The 12,315-nt window shown below is 39.3% G+C and overlaps 1 protein-coding gene across 1 annotated transcript; it reads left to right on the top strand.

Moving 5' to 3' along the window:
- The first annotated feature begins 9,515 nt into the window (after positions 1-9,515).
- Positions 9,516-11,757, top strand: rpl29 (ribosomal protein L29). The gene is made up of 4 exons (XM_079296951.1): positions 9,516-9,557; positions 10,030-10,082; positions 10,223-10,287; positions 11,578-11,757. Exons 2-4 carry the CDS (start codon positions 10,046-10,048, stop codon positions 11,671-11,673), a joined length of 198 nt encoding a protein of 65 aa, XP_079153077.1. The 5' UTR covers positions 9,516-9,557; positions 10,030-10,045; the 3' UTR covers positions 11,674-11,757.
- The last annotated feature ends 558 nt before the right edge of the window (positions 11,758-12,315 follow it).

Here is a 12,315-nt window from a genome sequence, read left to right as displayed (position 1 = left end):
TAAGTTTAATTCAGGCCATTCATGTATATGTTGATATTCCCGTGTTTTTGTGTGTTTAAGACTGTCGCGTGATATTGAGGTATTACGCAATCATTACGGCGCAGAGAAGCGCCGCTGTATTTGTGTATCAACTATGACTGTTTATTTGATTTCTTTTCATTCATTGTCTTCCACTCCGGGTGGAAGTTCTCTTTTCATTAACTCGACTCGGTGAGTGAGCTGAGGTGCGTGGTTTATCACGGCATAAGTTACCGGCAGTTCGAAGACGACAGCGGTATATTTATGCATGATAGAACCAGCAAGCAGGCTCCCTACCACATCGCACGCCGAAGCGTGATTCACTTCGAGTTCTCGCTCCTTTTTCTCGTTCCTCCTTTCACGAAACACGCACACACACAGTAGCTCCTAGCTCTACCCCTGGGGAACCTCGTTCAAACGAGCGCCTCACATCACGTGCTGCCCAGGCACACGTGAGTACATACAGCAGCCTAACTGCCATTTTGGTCCGCGTCACTCGACTCCGCCATCTTTGTAGTTTTTAGCTGTAGTTCTTAAGGCCCCTCCCCTTTGGCCAGCGTCACTCGACGCCGCCATCTTTGTAGTCTTTAGCGTAGCTGTAAGACTCCTTCCTGTTCACCCACAGACCCACACACACACATACACATACACACACAGACATACACCCTCATCCACTTTATTCATTCTTTAGTTTAGGCATATACAATTGTATGATAACGTTTGTTGGTTGCAATATTAATTGATTTGATCATTTATTATTTTGATTCAATAAACTCTGTTATACTTTCAGGAGCAGTCGTCTGTGATTACTTGTGCATATGTATTTGATAAGACTGTATGTAGTAGCCTGTGCTCGAACTTAAAACCTTCACTGTCACTGAATGTATAGTCATACGCAGACTATTGACATTATGAGTGACTACTAATTATGAGACTTAGTTTTATCGTTTGGTTATTGGTCCCTGTTCGCAGGGTGGTGCCCCGTTTATATTAATAATCATTCATAATTGTTACATACATCAATAATTCTATTGATGTCAAGAATTCAGTTTCTTAAATGCTGATAACCCAAACACGCTCCTTTAGATCCCAACACTGTGTAGGAAATCACTTCCATGCACTAAATTATCTTTCCCATATTTTATTTAAGTGCTTGATTCCTCCTTGTGACATGTATATAGTGCCCTAAAAATTCCCAAAAAGAGAGTAAACAAATGTTTCCATTGCTTATACACTTCTTCTGGCTAAAATGCCAAAGTGCAATGTTTTGCCTTTTTTATATCTGTGGAAATTACAGTAAAAAAAAACACACCTGCAGCAAAGCATATTAATTCATAAGAGTCAGAAATCTCAATTTAATGCTAATGATGGAGTCAAGTAGTGACTCTTTTTTTGTCATTGCACACAGTAAGTACCAATACAATGAAATGCAGTTTAGCATCCAAGCAGAAACAAGCAAAAGTGCCTATAATATACATAGATCATATATATGGAACAACAGACAGAAAGAACAAAGGTTGTGCAAGAGGATAAAGGTCTCATCACCCCATGTCAACATCATCTCATTGAAGTTATATGTTATTTGATTATTTTCCTTTCTTGAGCATCAACACTTCAGGACTACATCAAACGCACCTCACGTCACAACGCCTCCCTCTGTGTTTTCTTTCTGCAGTGGTTCCTTTTGTGTTTGTTCGAGTAACTCATCAGTATATTTCAGTAGAAGTGCCCAGTGGCAGATATGGTAACTCTTCACCTCTCTCTCTCTCTCTCTCTCTCTCTCTCTCTCTCTCTCTCTCTCTCTCTCTCTCTCTCGGTAAAGACAATAGTGAGTTGTGCCCGTTTGTGAGGCCGGTCTCTTCCCACCTTCCCAGTGAGACAGAAAACAGGTCAGAGTAAGACTGTCTGTCCCTGACACACATATTGTGTAACAGGCTACCCAACAACACTGTGTTCAAAAATACCCAGTGCTGAGGTGCACTGTGTGCCAGTGTGTGCGTAGGTGTGTACTATATGTGCAATAAATGTGTGTGCACCGTGTGAAAGTGAGCGAGTGTGGCAGTGATACAAGTGAGTCACCACAACATGATGTATACAGTATGTTTGCCTCCGTTTCTGTTCCATTATTCAACCAGTGAATTGCTTTACATTATTCTGTGTCGTCTGTAATAAAGAGTTTGTTTCACGTTTCCAGCAAACAGTGTGTTGTTCTAGATGGCACGGACAAATGGTGTATTTTGTCATGTAATTTGGAGGACTTGTTGGTGATCAGGCATTATTAATGTCTTTTTGACAATCGTGGTTTTATTATGGTAGTTTTGGCCAGCGTAGCCGGCCAGCATTGAATGCATCACTGTCATTTTGGACATTGTCAACATGTGCCATTATAAATCATGATTTCAGTTTCAGTTTTGTGCTTGCATGGCGCTTATTCCTAAATAAATGTGTGCTTACTAATACACACAGAATGGACACATAGAGTATCAGAAATCAAAGGCCCACAGCTAACAGTGTTGATCCAGCCGTGCACCCAGGTGGTGAAAAACTTGGATTTTTCTTTAGGTTCCTTCTTATTTATCATTTCTCGAAACATTTAATGGTTGAAATTATTTTTCCATATGCAAAGATTTGTTGCGTATTGCTATTAGGTCAAATCTCTGAACTATTAGCTTGTTGTTCGCGACAGATTTGAAACTCTCATTAATTCAAGCAAATTGCACATGTTGTTACACAACAATAGGTAAATTGACTGTTACATACAAATGTGCATATATATTTTTCTTTGTACTACAGTATTGTACAGTTTTGACTCTGTAAACTTTCAAAACAGAATGTAAAAATGCAAAACACAGCAGCATTCAGCTTGGACACGACTGACATTCAGGCTGCAGTCAGCAGTCAGTGGCAACAATAAAGTCAAACTACAAAGAGGAAAGTGTTCAGGGTAGAATGCCATGGTGAGAAGAACATCTAAACATTTTGATCAGTAAGTATTGATGAGAAAACGACTTTTCATTGTGGTGGCATTGGCCAATTTACTGACACAATGACTGTCGCATGAATGATGCATGAATGAAATGTTTAGGTGAGTTATGCCTTCTGCAGACATACAATAGAGTTGTGATGTCTCATGAAACGGTTGTAAATGAGTCGCATAGTATATAGTATATTTGTACATTGTACGTACAGTATTTTATAAAAAACACTGCACTATAATAAAAGCTATACACAATATATTGCATGTATTATAATGTATATTAATGTTCTTATGTGTTTCTCAATGTTTCCCTCAGCGAGTCTCCAATAATGAGAGAGTGTCTAAAAGGTGTCTGTCCTTTCTCTTTCAAATAGAATAATGAATGTGTATGCCGTGAACAGACCTGCGAGTGAATTCCTGACATACTATTGTGTGTGAAGGACTGTAGTGCTCTGAAACAGAACTTTATGATCAGTGTGTGCATTCACAATGCGACGCTGAAAAGAAACCGAGGTAATGTAATTATTTTCATTGGCTCACATTCATTTTCTGTCTGCCGAGATTTTAATTAGTTCGATTGAAAGCGTAGCGCGGATGAGTACATTTCCGTAATGAATACTGGAAGAAATAACAGCATGTCTCAGTTTTACGAGGTAATTTATTATAAATAGGGGGAAAGCCTTATCTTGGGATATACATCTAATGTATTGGATGTGTTGGATATCACGTTGATATAATGTTCAGAGAAAAGGTTAGGTTCTTGAAAACGTATTAATGTCAAACAGATGAGAACTCCGTACAGGTTCTCAAGTTGTTCAAGTTCGTTCAGTTAAAATAAAACAAAATGTTTGATATGTAAAGATTCAATCTTTCTGTCTTTATTCCAATGGGTTGTATTTATAGTTCACGTTCTGTATCAGTATTGTTATGCAAGAAAGTGGACACACACCCAAGACAAATACATAAAAGGTTCCCTGGGGGACATTTAATTAACATAACAGCTATTACAGTATTACCACTGTATATTAAACAACGTGTGACTTACTGAGCCAAACCAGATGTGTCCATTTAAATGTTTTGGAATTTTATGGCATATAGTATGTTCTTCATCTTTGTTCATCTCTTATGTTTGAACTGCATGAGGTTGTTTATATTGTTGTTCCTTCTTGTGAAATTTCATTGCACGTATCGTTGTAGTACTTTGAGTGACCTTTGTATCTGTCTAGTGTGCTGACTGACTGTTTACTGAAAATGTGGGCCGACGTCTGTTGTTTCTTTTTGCCAGAAGCAAATGGATGCACAAAGTCAAATGTGATGGGCAAAGTCTAACAACAAGACAGATGTGCAAGGGCAAGGTGAAGAAAACAACATCAAGCAAATGTGTAAACAAATGGGTCATTCAAGATTGATACACGCTTGTCTGTAGTAAAAACATACATATTTTTTTGGCAAAAAGGAACTAGAACATAATTTGTTAGTTGTTGCAGTTGGCGGGGTGTTTTTTTTTAGGTTTTTTAGGACAAATAATGGATCTCCCATTGTGTTTGCTTGTGCCTCTCTATAATGCCTCCAAAATCCAGAGACATGATAAGCAGCCTCTTTCATGTGCTGAGGTGAAGCGAGTCCCCGAGGGATTGACTCTGCGCTGCTCAAAGACAAGATTTCCTCTCACAGATGAAAAGGAAATGAAAGTGGGTGGGGAGCAGCGCAAGAGAGGGAGCCGGAGAGCAACAGAGGGAGTTCAGGGGTACATCTGAGAGCGAGAGAGAAGAGCAAAGTGAGAAAAGAGCAGAAGAGTTGGAGTTGCAGAAAAAGAGAAAGTAGGTGGGTCATGAATGAGGGAGACTTGTGAATGCAAGTAAAGCAGAGACGAGGTTAGATCAGTCATTGGTGAGAGATATTACCGTTGGTAAGTCCTGCATTCATAATTAATAGATGTGTTGATGGATGTGCTGTCCTTTAGGATTTTGAAGTTTGAAAATGAATAAATTAGAAACATTTCTCAGTGTAATGCAGTCCAGTAACACCACCTTTAACTATGACCTCAGTAATAAACATAGACATGATTTTAAACATTTCCGACACTGTCACCATGCGCTGAAAGATAGATGTTATTTTACTGGATTTTATTCGATTATTATACAGGTGTACCCAATAAAGTGGACACTGAGTGTATCTGGTGTGAAACATCTTAAGCAATCTGGAAAGTAACTAGTAGCTGTGGCTGTAAAAATTGAATATGTTGGAGTGCTTAAAGTAAATGTATAGAGCAGAAGGGTGAAATGGGATTTGGTGGAATTGTTCCATTAAGTACAGGTACCGCCATCATTGGATGAGAGCAGAGGAATAATAAGTGTACGTAGAGTGAAACAAATAACAGAGTGAAAGACAAAGAACAGACACAGAAACAAAAGCACAGAGAGCGCAGCAGCATGTGATGTCTTCTGTTCCCTCAAAGAGAATCAATGAAGTAACAGAGCAGTGCTCGTGGTCCCCATAGACTTCATTACAGGTGCGTTAATGTACAGCATCCCTGAAGATGCTGCTCATTCTGCAGAAGCATCATCATACTGCATGTGACGCTGCTCTGTAATGTTACTAGATGAGAACATCTTCCTGACATTCGATCATACTTTAAAGGCCTTTGAAGCTGTCTACTCTGAGAAACAAAGATCATTACAACAAACTGATCATCAAATGAAGATGTTAATAAACACAAACAACAAAGTATGAGCATGTGCGGTGATTCTTTTCCTCGTATGGAAAACTGGTTACAATTAGAATTTCAGAGAAGATACGATAAAATGTATTCCGAATTAGCGTTGAACTGAAGGTGTGTTGCTGACAATCAAAGATCAATCAATCAAAATGAATAAACTCTCACATCTGACGATCACAGTTAGCTTTTTGAGGGCTCTATTGGCAGACATGGAATATAATATTCATAACTATGTTTTAATACTAAGAATCGTTGTGTTTTCATCAGTTTAGAATGGCATGCAATGTTGCATCGCCATGTTTCATGGTCCAGGATGCACAAACCAAACGCTGACTTAGTGAGAGCCTTTTGCATTGTTCATGTGACCTGAAGGCCGCTGTAGTTCTTCGACGCGCTTGTGAAACTGCGGCAAAGTGCAAATCTGTGGTACCACCAAATCCTACACACTGTCCCTTTAAATATTACATGAGCTTTCAGTTGTTCCCCCAACAACACACAAGTGGTAACAATGAGCACACTCAAACACACAAGTTCTTTTATACAATTGTTTGTTTTGATTTTCGCATAGCATCACTTGCATGGGTAGAGTTATGATGAATGTGAGTTTCAGTGAACAGAGTGAGATTATCGCGCTTCATTAATAAAGATTTCACAGATAATACTGAGGAAATATTCACAGCGATGTGTTCATTCTGTAGTATGAACTCACACTCCCACAGCACCAAAAAAAAAAAAAAAACACGTGTGAAGAATCTCACAGGAAACGGAAACCGCTCGTTCATACTTTCAAGGAGACAAAGTATGAAATAAAACATGTACCCAAATCTGTAATTAACTGAGCAGAGCTGAGGAGCGGAGAGGCTGGTATGATCAAACAGGGGTCTAAATATAGGATGCCGCTGCATGATTTCTACTGCTTGAGCAGGGATTCACCCAACCTCAGCTGAGAAGGAGAGGAGAGAGGAAAAAGACAGGAAAGAAAAAGGAAGAGGAAATGTTCGGAACATGTCTCGAAGAATCACTTGGTTCTGTCAGTGTATGGTCAAGTGCATATGTGTGCGAGAGAGAGAGAGAGAGAGAGAGAGAGCGAGAGCGAGAGCGAGAGAGAGAGAGAGAGAGAGTGATTAGTCACATGGATGGGCATCCTTTCCCATCCAACGACAAAGGGGAGGTTCAGCAGCTCTGTGATCTGTGACTTTGTCTATAACTGCTGGCTGCTTTACAATCTGTCCATCCTCTCACCGCAGGTGCACCGGAAGGAAATCTCATATCATCTCCACCACACTTCATTCAGGTTTTTAGCAACTAATCCAACCGAAACCTTTGTCTGTGGTTTTTCATTATACTGTAGTTGTTTTTTTTAGGCAGATGGTATTTGCAGCACCCAGGTGTCAGAAGCAACTAATACAATTGGCACCCGATGAAGCTCTAGCGTAAGTTCAGTCAGGAACACTATACTCTTGTATGCCTGAGCCCGTAGTTTATTTCTCATACATCTGCCAATCACTCCTCCTCACGCATGCTCACTCATTCTTTCCTTGCTGTCATTGTTCGGGGCTGTCAATCAGGACATCAGCTGTTAAGATCAGTTGTTTTTTTATATCCAATAGCACAACCACACAATGACATAGTTAACCTATATCATCCTGCTGCTGTCTCTTTTAAATATGGTTGTCTCTCTACCTTCAGTACGTTCATGCTGTTGTTACGCACCCCTCCACCTCACCAGCTCCGATCCATCAGCTTCATCAGCTTCATCAACTCATCATTCCTCATAGCCTCATCAGCCACCACCAGTGTCTGGACTCCACTGGGGATTTATCTGGCTGCTGCTCAGGGCAGATGCCCCTCCATAACAAATCTCCCTGTAGAGTCCAACACCAAAGACTTTGTCAAGACTTTATCATAGTACCATCTGTTAACAATAAACGATTATCGTTTCTTTATCTGACTTGTCTCTCCTGATTGAACTATTTTACATGCCGCAATGACATACACACAGGGACATGGAAGTCCACAGCCATCATAGTGGCTCTGTGAGGCTGTACTTAGGCGCAGCTATGCTTTGAGCTAAATGCTAACATGCTCAGAATGATCATGCTAACATGCTGATTGAGTTTGAGTTTCATGGCAAATCAGTTATTGAGACATTTCACTCAAAACTACACATGTAAACATCACGGTGGAGCCAAAAAAAAAGAAAAAGAAGGACATCAACAAAGTCATCAGAATACTTTGTCTGGGAGCCATGAATACAGACAGACCAGCAATGCCATCAATAGAGCCACACTGCTAGTGTAAGTGAAAACTATGAGACTTACAAAGTCAAAATCATGACAATGACTTAAAGGCCTATAATTCTGACTCAACGTTTGTATTTTTATTCTAATTATTTCTGACTTTTTTAAATCCATTTTTCATTTTCCTTGAGAAACGGGCCTTCAGATAAGATGTTTTTCCACACTGCATGTCATAACATTATCCCATTTTCAATTCCCTGCGCACACACTGTTTTTTTGCTCACGTTTTGCAATAGGTTGAAGAGAAACTCAAGCTCTGTCTTAATCAAAGGCAAATCATTTTGGTTCCAAAAGAAATTCTTCACAAATCATGATTTCTTAACCACATGCAATCGACTGAAGTCAAGAGGGGCTAATGTTACACATCTGGTGAGATATTAGAGGAGTAATTTATGTAATGGAACACAATATGAAAGCCTTTTAGGCTTATGTGTAACCACAAACCTTATTCAATTGGGAATAATTAGAAGGCGCTGCTGCTGATAATACAGTCACCCTCAAATAGATCATGGCTTTGTATTAGTCTTTAAAGAGGCCCATTGGAAGAGAGATAAAGGGTATAAAAGAAACTAAAAGAATATTTCTTTATCGTCAATATTTCTACAAGGCTATTTTCTGTCTCTGTGTTACTTATTGGATTACGAAATTCTGGTAGTATCTTCAGAATCAGAGCTTTCAAGTGGCAAACAAATGTCAGTGGTATAAGAAATATTCGGCTCCTTAAAAAATACCAACACAATAATGTAAAAACATTCTGTTACTAGTCATGTCCTTAAAATCCTACGTGAAAGTGCAGAAGTACTGCAAAATGTACTTAAAAGTATCAAAAGTAAAAGTACTTGCACTGAAGAAAGAGGTCCCTTTAGCTACTGATAAAGGACTATAACTTGCTTTGTCTGATTCAATGTATAAGGTCGTTTTTTTTATTGTTATAGGGCGTGGTTCTCAAACTAGGGGTTGAGCACCTTCCAGTTGGTCACAAGATAAATAAAGTTCTGCTACACAAATGTAGCAACTAATAAAAACAAATAAAAAAGGAAGAAAATGAAAACAAAAGAAAGAGAAAATAAACTTGGTGGAAGAGAAAGAAAAAATAATGCCTTTTCAGATACAGGAAGTCATGTAATTTCCACACTTTCATTTCTAATGAAGACACATATGTTAACGTTTGTTCACATGACTCATACATACATGTGTGTGTGGGTGTGTTTGTTTGTGTGTGTGTGTGTGTGTGTGTGTGTGTGTGTGTATGTGTGTGTGTGTGTGTGTGTGTGTGTGTGTGTGTGTGTGTGTGTGTGTGTGTGTGTGGTCAGACGTTTCATTTCTTGTGGCTATCATAAATATAATGGTGTCATATGAACAGAGGGTGACATCCTGTGGCCAGCTGTGGGCTCTCACCTGTCGTACCACAAACCACCAACAGGCGGCGGTGTCATTAAAACAGATCAGACTGACTTCCTCTCTTGCCGCCAGTCTTCTTCTTCTTCTCTTCTACCGGGTTAGATTTCCTTTCTCTTCCGGTTGTCGTCTGTTCGTGTGACAGGTATACAGCTTTCCCCACATATGTGGACTTTAAAAATCTTTATCAATCTGAGTGGATTTTACATTCCCGCACAAAAACAGCAACTGATTGCGATAAATCAATTTACTGGTCATATTTCCATCCCACTATGTTTGAAATGTTTTCCTCATTTATGGTCGAATTTTATATTTGTAAAGTGCTAACGCTGCCTTTAGCAAAGCTGCTAGCCACCAGGCAGCAGTTAAACACACAGCCTAAACGTGGCTTATATTTAGTTTTAAATGTGTGTTTTGTTGGGTCTCATGGTCACTTTAACATCAAAGTTTGACTGTTACCGTTTTATTATGAAGTTGTCTTCTAACAAGTGCTTCTCTGTTTACGTCGTACACAGCTTTCCTGGCTGCCGGCTAACTATTCAAACGTTAGCTAGCATGGACGTGTATGCTAATATTAGTGATTATAAATAAATCAAGTCTGATTTTCCTTTCTTCAGGTTAACCAGTGTCGAAATGGCGAAGTCGAAGAATCACACAACCCACAACCAGTGTAAGTATGACTGCTGTCATAGTACTTATCAATGACTTTTAAATGTGTAAGCTGCTACATTAATAAGAATATAAAAGGTGAGTATTGAAACAAATGGACCAGCTTTCTCGTGTTAATGGTTTCTTTCCATGTCTGAACAGCTCGTAAAGCCCACAGGAATGGCATCAAGAAGCCTAGATCTCAGCGCTACGAGTCACTGAAGGGGGTATGTACAGCCACAGGTCTGTGTGGATAGATGTGTACAGCCACAGGTCTGTGTGGATAGATGTGTACAGCCACAGGTTTGTGTGGATAGATGTGCACAGCTACAGGTCTGTGTGGATAGATGTGTGTACAGCTACAGGTCTGTGTGGATAGATGTGTACAGCTACAGGTCTGTGTGGATAGATGTGTACAGCTACAGGTCTGTGTGGATAGGTGTGTGTATAGCTACAGGTCTGTGTGGATAGGTGTGTACAGCTACAGGTCTGTGTGGATAGGTGTGTACAGCTACAGGTCTGTGTGGATAGATGTGATGTTGTGCATGTGCACTGAGAAATCAGGTGTGCATTGTAATATGGTGCTTGCATTGTCTCTGTTTACATGGAGCATGCCAGTAATCAGACTTCTCTTCTAGCCTGATCTTATTTTGGATCCATGGTTTATTCTTTTTTGAGATATTAGTGATTCTTTGAGTGTTGATAGCATTCAGACTAGCTTCAAGCTAAGGTCCACTTAACAGACCAGTTGTGGAAACCAGATCAGAATTATGGAGGGTATTCTGCCAGTGTTAGTACTTTTTGTTTTGTTTGTTTTATTATTATGAATATGATGCATCCCTACAAGTAATATTTCCTTAAATCCTGCTGCTTGTCTTTCACATCGTCCATTTTGTTCACCCAATTACAGGATTAAGATTTTTGTTTACATTCTTTGAAAAGAAATCAGTCATTGGTAACCCGGGAACTAAGATGTGGGTAAATGCTCTGAGTGAGAGGAAGATCATTGCCTCCATGTGTCCCCACTTCTGTGGTTTAGGAAACATTTGGATACCGTAAACTCTCGTCTGGAGAATAACGCAGGTTACGTTTTCTTTTTAGCCTAGTGGTTCATTTTAGAGGTAATTTAGTAATTGTAAATTATTTTGATAAAAGCTTTTCACACTGCTGTTAAATCCAAAATTGTCATATTGTCAATAATGTTCATTCTACACAGGCAGCTGAAAAATTGACAATTAAAGATGCTGAAAGCATCGTTGGAAGTCGTCTTCCTGTTAATTGCATTGCGGCAATGTTGACTTATTTTTTCAGAGTGTAAGTGGTTTAGCAGTTGTAGATGGTTGTTGTTTTGCTCGGGTGACACTGCAGCATTGTTCACAAGTACAAAACTAAGCATATCTCTTCAAAATGCTTCACTCTATCTTAACCACGTCCATTACAGGGGTGCCTGGGACATTATGCAAATGTTATTGTCTCACGCTGCTCACTTCACCGTTTGTTTTCTTTCTTTGCTGCAGGTGGACCCCAAGTTCCTGAGGAACATGCGCTTCGCTAAGAAGCACAACAAGAAGGGCATGAAGGCCGCACAGAAGGCAGTTCAAGCAGCGAAATAGTCTGCCAGCCGGTCGCCTCAATGTCTGTCAGCGTTCAATAGACTGTTTCCACCATCACAATAAAGCTATGCTTTAACAAACCAATATCACATTTTTCTCTTTTTATTGTAACTCCCTCAGTTTGATGTTAAGGAATGAATCATTTGATTGGGTGCCTGGGATTCCACCAAAGTAATGTTTGTAGTCTTTAATTTATCATTCATCAAAATCACAAAAGATGAGGAATTAGGATTACTCAAATAAAGGCAAATGCAAAAAAAAAAAGTAATTCAATAAAGTCTGTATTTAAGAAATGTACTTTCTGACGTTGCTTTGTCCTCCTAGAAATGTAATGTAACTACACTTTCCACCAAGCTGCTCACTTACAGCCAGTTGAATCTGAAGCTTTGAGTTAATGGTATGGTTCTGATAGTTCCATATGCAGAAACAAGATTGAACTCAGATTAAATGTGATTTAGATAGATAGTTACTGTATTAATCCCGGAAGGGGACATTTGTTTGCTACAGCAGCATTTATGGTACAGGTAAAGCAATAAAAGTAAAAAATATTAAATGTATATACAATGAAATATATTAAAATGAACAAACTAAACTAATGCAAAGATGTTAGTTGTGATTGATTTGGCCAGAGGTGATTTATTG

This window comes from Melanostigma gelatinosum, assembly GCF_949748355.1.
Source record: "Melanostigma gelatinosum genome assembly, chromosome: 3".
Lineage (NCBI taxonomy): Eukaryota > Metazoa > Chordata > Actinopteri > Perciformes > Zoarcidae > Melanostigma > Melanostigma gelatinosum.
Note: the sequence above shows the minus strand (reverse complement) of the source record. Positions and strands in the feature narration are given on the sequence as shown.

Excerpts from the sequence above, each read along its gene's own strand:
- rpl29 (XM_079296951.1), top strand. The coding sequence starts at position 10,046 with ATGGCGAAGTCGAAGAATCACACAACCCACAACCAGT. Across the intron at positions 10,083-10,222 it reads TCACACAACCCACAACCAGT|CTCGTAAAGCCCACAGGAAT; the intron begins GTAAGTATGACT and ends ATGTCTGAACAG. Across the intron at positions 10,288-11,577 it reads GCTACGAGTCACTGAAGGGG|GTGGACCCCAAGTTCCTGAG; the intron begins GTATGTACAGCC and ends TCTTTGCTGCAG.